The 9,021-nt window shown below is 39.7% G+C and overlaps 1 protein-coding gene across 1 annotated transcript in view; it reads right to left on the bottom strand.

Moving 5' to 3' along the window:
* Positions 1–4,728, bottom strand: part of LOC116706185 (proteasome subunit alpha type-6) — a 5,569-nt gene extending 841 nt beyond the window's left edge. Inside the window, exons 1-6 of the mRNA XM_032542874.1 lie at positions 4,522–4,728; positions 3,547–3,641; positions 2,744–2,825; positions 2,043–2,198; positions 1,107–1,285; positions 830–924 (exon numbers count right to left, since the gene is read on the bottom strand). Of these exons, the coding sequence (XP_032398765.1) occupies positions 830–924; positions 1,107–1,285; positions 2,043–2,198; positions 2,744–2,825; positions 3,547–3,641; positions 4,522–4,597 (683 nt within the window). The 5' untranslated portion in view covers positions 4,598–4,728. The remainder of the gene's footprint in view (positions 1–829; positions 925–1,106; positions 1,286–2,042; positions 2,199–2,743; positions 2,826–3,546; positions 3,642–4,521) is intronic.
* Positions 4,729–9,021: the final 4,293 nt, after the last annotated feature.

Here is a 9,021-nt window from a genome sequence, read left to right as displayed (position 1 = left end):
GAAAGCACCAATAGTCAACACTACAATATAGTTGCAGTATCGATAGGAGGTATTTGGTCAAAAATATTGGGATATTAGATGTTCTCCACATTGGCCAGCCTTACTCATGCTAGTTTGACTGTAGGATCATATTGGGATCTTTTGTGTTTATTTGCATTTGTTGTTTGTAGAGCTGTAGGCACCAGCGTTTCTTTCCGCCACTAACCATGGCCAAAATAACCAGTGTTGTTGCTTTGCACCTGTGGTGGAAGTCCCAGATACACGGGAAAACTAAACGCTGTCGTGTCTGGGTTCAATACCATCATCTGGAGGCGCACGCAGCACAGTGAATTTCTCCGCCTTCTCCAGGAAGTGTGACTGGATGACTACCGCTTCTAGCGCAAATTGCGAAAAAACCGATGAAGAGTATGCAGTAATAACTACATTGTGACGCCGATTTGTAAATAATCTTACCAAAATTTGTGCTTTGTCAAGTCTGTTCGCAAGACTTTTTAAATGCTTGTTCTCTGAACGTTCAAATACATCTGGGCCATGCTATGCAATGCTGATAGTGTATTTCTTGCTTGAGTTGAATTTGCGGATTTGCGAAAATACACGAATCTGCGTCTTTGCGCTCGCTTCATGTTTGGCGTGAACACACCATTAGATATATCACGCGCCATGTTAGCAGCAATGACCAACTGATTAATAAACACTTTGGGAAAATTCACTTTGCAAACCAAAAGGTTATATAAGAGAGATCATTTTGAATGATGAAGTCCTTTTTTTTCATCTTACAAGTGTAACAAAATGGTGTTTTCCAAATCCCCCCGTTACGCCCGTCTTTTACCTGAACTTGGGGTCCTGCGTTGTGACCACGCCCACCTCGAGCTCAGAGGGCTTGAAGTCAATGGAGAGAACGGTTGACAGACAAGAGATTGCCGTCTGAAGGGAAGAAAAGATAAGATTGCGATTATGATATTTCTATTACATCACAATTAATCTTTTACTTGACATTAAAATCATTGTAATCATAGAAGCCACACAGCTGGAAACCACCCTAAGGTTCCTTCCACATTCCTCTCTTATCAACCTGTGTTACATGCGTGTAAGGACATGTCTTGTACCTCAATTGTTTGGTCAAAGTTCCAGTCCAGTTTCTTTTTCACTTTCTTCTCCAGGAAGCTGGTTGCTTCTGTCTGCTTCACTCCAGCGGCGGTTGCCTTGAAGCCGCAGTAGTAGCCTGCGGGGTCGCATTTGTACACCTGGGGGCCATGCTCCTCGTCTACGCCGATCAAGATCATACCTGCAGAAAACAGCAACGACGACGGTGACTTTTGGCTACAGTGTTGTGCGCCTATAGTATTCTAATGCCAAAGCAGAACGTACTTTTTTTTGTAAATAAACGGAGAGGCTATAGCAAGAGCAGAGTGCGGGAGTTATTTCCTTTGTTTCCAAGTTGATACCAACTTCATAAAAAAATATTTTAACAAAAAAAAAAAACGTTACAGCACAAATCCTTCATCTTTCAGATCCTACTACGTGAGCCCTGTCTCTGTGCGTAATGTAGTTTTTCCTGCATGTCTCTAAGACGTCTAACGTTAGACAGCCAATCACAAGCATTATTAGGCAGAAACACGCTGCATGCTTATTTGCTCACTAATCTCGCAATGTCTGACCTTCCTCCACGGCATCACAGACTCAAACTCAGAGTGGACAGACTCAGCTGTCTGGATTCACCCTGCAGAGATCTGAGGAGCAGGTAACCATAGTCCTCAGAAATCCAAAGTTTAAAATGTCAACAGAAAGAAAGCAGAAGGCAACAGACATCCGGCAGAATTTCTGGCAGCAACGGACCACTCCCGGAAGCTGAATGTCTTGGATATAGACTCGGCTCACCGACGCTGATGAGATTTACTCCTAAGGTATTGAAATTTGGTATTGAATGACGAGGCAGTTTTGATACTCAACACTAAAGAGGCACTTCGGTCTGTGCCTAAAAAGTATTGAACTCGCCACCTAGCCCTACTTAAACCAGACTGTAAATGAATGAATATGCTTACAGCAGCCCAGTGGTCGCATCTCAGCGTTCTGCGTGTAGACTTGTGAGATGTCAGCAATTCTCTTACACAGCATGTCCACTGGAATCTCATAGCCGTACTTGTACTGCCAGTTGGCTGCCTCGTAGCGAGCTCGCTGGACTTGGGACTTGCTGTCAGCTGTGAGAAAGCAGGGTGAAAAGGAGGGAAAAGTGGGTGATTTGTTCAAAGCGCCTATTAAACTGTCCCCTAGTCATATCGGTACTTCTAATCGCTGATGTCTAGTTGTTTGTAAAGAGAAACCATCAGCTACAGTTAATGCTGTAAGTGAGAAGAACAGAGATGTCAAATGATCCGTAAGACTCATTACTTTCAATTTGGGTTTTCATTGGGTTTTTGTGTTCCCATGCGCCAAAAACTGCTGCAAGAAAATGCTGACCACCATTGTTCACAACTGTGGAAAGTTTACAGCGTGCAACACTCAACAAAAAGAATAATTAGTGACAATACAAACACATTGCTGATTATGCAATTTCAAAATCCAATTTTTACCCAAGTTTTTGCATATAGTATTTTTGGAATCCAATTTTACAATGATAAATTCCTAGACAATAAACCCTAATAATTAATGACAGACAGCTAAAAGTACGCACCAATGCAACTATTTACATGGTTTGTCAACTGCAAAAACAGGTGTCCTGCCAAGTGAGAAGTCATTTTCTTACCAGTCATGCCAGACATTACACATCCAATATTATCTGTTATTCTGAAAAGGTGGGTGACTGTGGCGGCATCCAGAAGCTTGTCCTGTTTTAAGAAAGAAAATAAATATACGTGTGATAAGTGGCACAGCAGCATTAAAATACGAGTATCAAATGCACTTTGAGCTTTTCTAGAAGCGTGATTTACATCTGTCAATATTTCAAAAATGTTCATACTAACTAATCATTCCCTTTAAATATGGCTGTGCTCGACATTTAAAACACTAATAAAGCAATAATAATAAGTAAAGATATAGTCGAGTAATGGTGTCCTGACCAAAGAATGAGTCACCCTCCCTTTGTGTGTGCGTGTATGTGTTGTAATCCAAGCATTTCTATTCCGTGCTTGCATGTAGTGAAAAAACAACGGTGTTGTCTGTGAGAGCCTTGTCGAGGCAATCTCTGCCGCTGTTTATTTTTTATATTACAAGTACAGCCCCTTTAAAACGTGATATTACATACAAAAATGTAAAAGTATTTTACCAGTAGGTTAAGATGTCGCAGTAGAGAGAAACTGTAGTGCATCGTAATGGACACAATGATCTACACTGACTCACTAACAAATAAATTAATCATTTCAAGGTTTCATGAGAATACAATAATTCCACATGTGGTCAGTATGGATGTTATGGGGGGAGGGATGGGCGTAAAGGGAGTGTGTTATCAGTTACCATGCACCTTGTATTCACCACAGACATGAGTTCACGATGGTCATAGTGCTTCCACTGTCACAGTAGTGTGAAAACAAAGACCTGATGTCAACTCACCGGTACTTTTTTCTGTGTTACAACAATTGCACAGTCCTTGCCCCTGACTGCTACTGACGTGAGTCCACCTTGGTTAATGGCCTTGAAAGCATATTCTGAAAATAAGCAAAACAGGAGGGTGTCTTTAGGGTTAGATGTTAATCCGACAACTGAAATACATGTAAAGGACTAGAAACAAAACCAAGCAGCACTTTTATTCAATGATATTTGAACAGTAGAGTCAAGATGTACAAACACAGACAACTGTTTCCATCAGCACTGAAAACTTAAGAAAAAGAGGATGTCATCCGATTGGCCACGTTTTGGTTGAGATGTTGCATCCAATGCATCCAAATTACTGGCACTTGGTAGGATTTATGGCTGCAAATCAGGTGATCTCCCTTATAAGATTTGTTTTGTAAATTTACTGTGGAGCAGCTTCAGGATTTGTCTCCTAAACGTTGTTGACAAGATGACATCAACACAAGTCCTGTCCATATCCAGTCCATCTTAAGAAAAGATAGGCTCAATTTCACTAACTAGCTAAACCTAAACTGTAGAAACAACGTATATGTGCTTAATTTCTTGAGTAGATTTGAACTTTAAGTCCTATCAATGCTTGCTACCATTATTGAGAAGCATTAGTGAAAGGAAAAAGTAAACTAAATTAAACTTAAGCCTAAAATTTGAGTCAATGGAAAGTTGACACAATGAATCAGCTCGACTAACGTCAACAGCAATGCTAAACATGCTAACTAGCCTACTAGCCAGCTAGCTAGCTATTATGAGTCGCACTTTTTGTTTAATTGAAGCATGAGCAAAATAGAGGTAAAATAACATCAGGCACACCACAAGTAAGACTTTATATGATATTTCTTTCGCTTAGCGGGGTGTAATTTATCAGCTAGACGCCAAGCTAAACGAACCATGACAGAGCATTTAGCTAGCTAGCAAACAAGCAAGCCGGCTTTTGTCTAAACAGATCCGCATACTGACCGACTTGATAGAGTCTTCCTTCGGGAGAGAAGATGGTGATGTGTCGGTCAAACCCTGCACTTGAGCCTCGGGACATTTCACAGGTTTAAGGTGGCCAAGACGTCCAAATGAATTTGCAAGCAGATTTTACTTCATGCACAATATTTTCACCCGGAAGTTGAACTAATGGGATCCGAACTTCATCCGGTGTCATAGGCCTGCTTCGTTTCCATGGTAATATACTTCAGAAAACATCCTCATGTTAGATTGCTTTTTACTCTACTCATTTATTTGAAAGCTATAATTATTAGCTACTTGGCAGATTAACATGTTCCACTCAAAATAAATGACCATCAAACAAAAAGTGTAACTACCCCACAGTAAATTAAACAGTTAAAATGAGCTATACCCCAACCAACTTCAACATAAACATGCTATTAACACTGGAATGCATTAGTAACAATAATAGCATGTTTGAACCAAAGTATTTTATAATTTCCTGTTTGCGTATGAAACAGTTGAATTGATATCTTGTAGTCTATACAAACAGCAAAAAAAGTATAAATGAATATGGATACTGGGAAGAACTGACATAAGCATCAAAATGTAGTGGTGGCAGTAGCTCAGTCCATAGGGAGTTGGGTTGGGAACCCGAGGGTCACTGGTTCAAGTCCCTTTTTTGTGGACCAAAAAGTACGGAGTGTGGATTGGTGGCTGGAGAAATGCCACTTCACCTCCTGGGCACTGCCAGGTGCTGTTGAGCAAGGCACCGTACCCCCCCCCCCCCCCCCCCCCCCCCAACCGCTCAGGGCGCTGGTTCAGCTGGCAGCCCACTCACTCTGACATCTCTCCATTAGTGCATGTATAGATCCTGAGCATGTGTTTGTGTGAAGTTCAGGACTATGTGTGATTACTAACAAAGTGTGGACACAGAGTGTAAATTGTAATTCCACATTGGGGATCAATAAACAGATTAAAATAATTTAAAAAAAAATGTGGTATGGAATAGGGATATAGCATAAGATATAGGCAGAAATTGGGACTTGTCATACTGTTATACATCGGCCTACTAAAGTGACCCAGTAAGCAGTGACAGTGTGACAGCAAGCCAGCATGCACAGTACCTGGGGCCAATCATTCATTTTATTAGTCAAGCCTGTGCTTTCCCTACTGTGACATGTTAAAATGTCTAAGATGAAAAAGGCCCTGTGTGTGCATGCTGGTCCATTGACACAGCGTTCTGAAACACTTACAGGGGAACGGCGCCATCTTTAATGTCATCAGTCACACCTGTGCTCTCCCTGCTGTGACAAGTCAAACTCTGCAAAAGGCCTATTCTACCTGCGTAAATCTTATAATATTTAACTATTCTTAACTCCCTTTTTTGTTATTTAAGATTTAAAGATAAAAAAAAAATGCTTGTTTTCAGGTTTCCACTTGTATTTTGGGATTCTACTACAACACGTTTACATGCTTTAATGTTCAAAGAAAAATAACTACTCACCCTCTGCAGCATCATTGCAGCCGGGGAATGACTGTAATGGCACTGTAGCACCACTTTCTATTTATTTCTATATATATATTTCTATTAAATGCACAGTTTCTGAATAAGGGTTGTGTGAATTTATCTGTGGATTGAATGTTCTGATACTTCCACAGTATTTACAGTTTATAGCACCCCAACCTTTATAATAAAAAATACATAGAAATCTCAACAATCTTTTTACAATGTAGGTCCTTTAACATTAGTGATACAACAGCTATTATGTTACTAATCTTGTGTGAACTAAGCAGCTTTCTTTTGCCTGCAAAAGACGCCAAACAGCATTTCTGCACAACTTGCAAAGAGAAGCTAAAATTGCAATACGTTACAGAGACAAAATGAAAACAGATTATCTTATGATACCACATGTTGCCTTTTCCATATCACATGACAAGTGAACATAATGCCATCTTCAAATGGAACACGAGCACGTTTTTTCTTTTAATTCGTGGAACAAAATCACAGACAGATCACTTGATAAACATTCAATTCCTATTTCCTTGTTCCTGAAAAAAAATAATCGTACAAATGTACATGTGTCATCTGGGCTTTTCCCTCTGTCCCCAGGTGTAGCTGTGATGAATAAAGGATGTTCACTTCCTCTTTAAAAGTTACTGACACATTTAGATAATGACTCATAAGGCTACTCAGTGTGGTATCACGATCACTATTTAAATATGAAGTTGAATCTTAGGTGCGCGATGCCAACAGGAGATATTTTATTAAACTTTATGTTATGGTTTTATAGCAAAAAGTCCCTGTCTTTGTCTGCTATGTCATTATCCTGTTTTAAAAACTATATGTTGTGTGACATATTCATAGACGACATACATGGGATTTACATTTAACCACTGAACCACATGTTTGAAATATGACACAATCATACACCATGTATATAATTAGGTATTTTGACAACAAAGTAAATCGTCTCGAAACGAATGCAAAATCCAGTATTGCAAAAGATTTGACCACTCCTGCACAGCCACAAGTATTCACTCTTAATAAACAGTGCTTCAGGAGGATAAAGACAAACATTTTGTAAATGGATGTTGCAACTCTAAACTATGCATTGCACGACTTGAGGAGTTCAGATTATTTACGTTATAAACCAGTGATCTATCAAACATTTTCTTATTATGATTTCTCAGTAAATAAATGGCTAAAAGGCAAAACATGAAATGCTTCCAGATTATGTTGCAAGAGCATCTGCAACATCTTGCAATTTCACAACCTAGACAGCAACCCCCCACAGATATGTAGATGCTCATCTGTCCTGATACCATAATTGTCTCCCCCTTTCCTGTCCTCTTCCCCACCTCTGTTCTTACTTCACTAAGCGCGGCTCGTTCATACCAGATCAGCGCAGCTTTTGCACACTGTATTCACATTTGAAACCAGAAAGACCCCCACCCACAGATCTAACAAAAGAGGCGTGGGACTGAAATCTGGGTTGTGTGTGTGGGGGGGGATCTCCAAAATTGTATGAAAATACTTTTTCACATTGCAAAGCCGCAGTCTGGCTAATGTTTTCCAAGCACAGAAGTTTAGACGTTGGGCAATGAGGGAAACCTTATTATGAGACCTTCCTCTGAAAACCCTCAAAACTTCAAATGAACCATTCGTAGTTTTGACTCATTTTTGTATATACTGTTATATATACAGCTTTTCTTTCCATAACCATGGATATTTTACATGAGTATTTGAAATTTCCCAAATCCATTTCTCTAAATCCATCTTCTGTGTGTGGTTTTCTGTACAAACCCTGTACCCAGAACCATAGCGGACATTTTTTCTACTCTTAAAAAGAGCAGGAAAATAAAAAGCAGCCAATCTAATTTATCTCACAAACACAAACAATTCATCGTATTTTACGGCGTGCATGAAGCACACAGATTCTGAGAACCTGAATGCAGTAAGCAGCTTCTGGGAACAGCTTATCTAAAGTCAAGTAAAATGCAACATGATGCAAAAGTGACATACGTCTGCTTAGCGTGTGTGTGATAACACTGCTGTGTTCTCTTTTCCTACTAAAGTCTTTAGACGTTGCATGTTGTTCCTTGTAAATTGTCTAGTGGTTTGTCATGTTGCAAACATTCCAGTGGTTGCACAGTAGCCTCAAGTCGTGTTGCAATTAGTGGTGTTGAACTTAATGCTGAAGGTATTATACTTCAATAGAAATCCTCTAATGAGATAAAAATAAAATAGGATCTTGTCATTCAGGATTGGCTGCGTGACAGTGAGTCATTCCACAACTTTAGGGTGGTATTGTGTGATAAGGGTTTAAAAGTAAACCCTTGGTACCATGGGTACTTCACAGAGATTAACATGATGGTATGCCATGAGTGTGGTTTTAAGGAGAGGGTAGATGAGCTTAACTCGGCAGCGCTGAACAGATGACAGGCTTTTAAAATAAAATTGTACCTGGTTTATATTATAGATTATTCAAGCCCTGGGCTAAAAATACTGGTGTTTGACTCTTCTCGCTTCATTTTCTTGGAAAAGAATATGGACACACAACCTGGAAAACATATCAGTGTTGTTGTTGGGGTTGGAGAGACGCCAGCTATGTCAGGCCTACTTTAATACACTTTCTATTTACTGAACTGCTTGCCAGGCAATTTTGTTCTTGGCCTGTATTTTTCCACTCGTGCGCTATTAATGTAATATATTTGGTTTCCTGAGCAAATTCCCTTCAGAGCTGCAGAGATTATCTTCCAGCTAAATATTGGATGCGTTAACAGCTACTGAGACTGGAATATAGGTTTACTTCCAATAGAAAGCAAAACACCACTCAGCTCTTGCATAACTGCTGCAATTTCAATCACTCACAGGAGACAAAGAATCCAACGGCAGGGCGTCCATTTAATAAATCACATTGGAAATGATGATATACAGTAGATCAAAAAAAAAAATTGTCGGATTTCATTGTCGGATTTCTTCTTCATACCTCATTTCAGTCTGCAGTGGGTGTTATGACC

This window comes from Etheostoma spectabile, chromosome 18, assembly GCF_008692095.1.
Source record: "Etheostoma spectabile isolate EspeVRDwgs_2016 chromosome 18, UIUC_Espe_1.0, whole genome shotgun sequence".
Classification (NCBI taxonomy): domain Eukaryota; kingdom Metazoa; phylum Chordata; class Actinopteri; order Perciformes; family Percidae; genus Etheostoma; species Etheostoma spectabile.
This window is presented reverse-complemented; position numbering and strand designations above follow the sequence as displayed.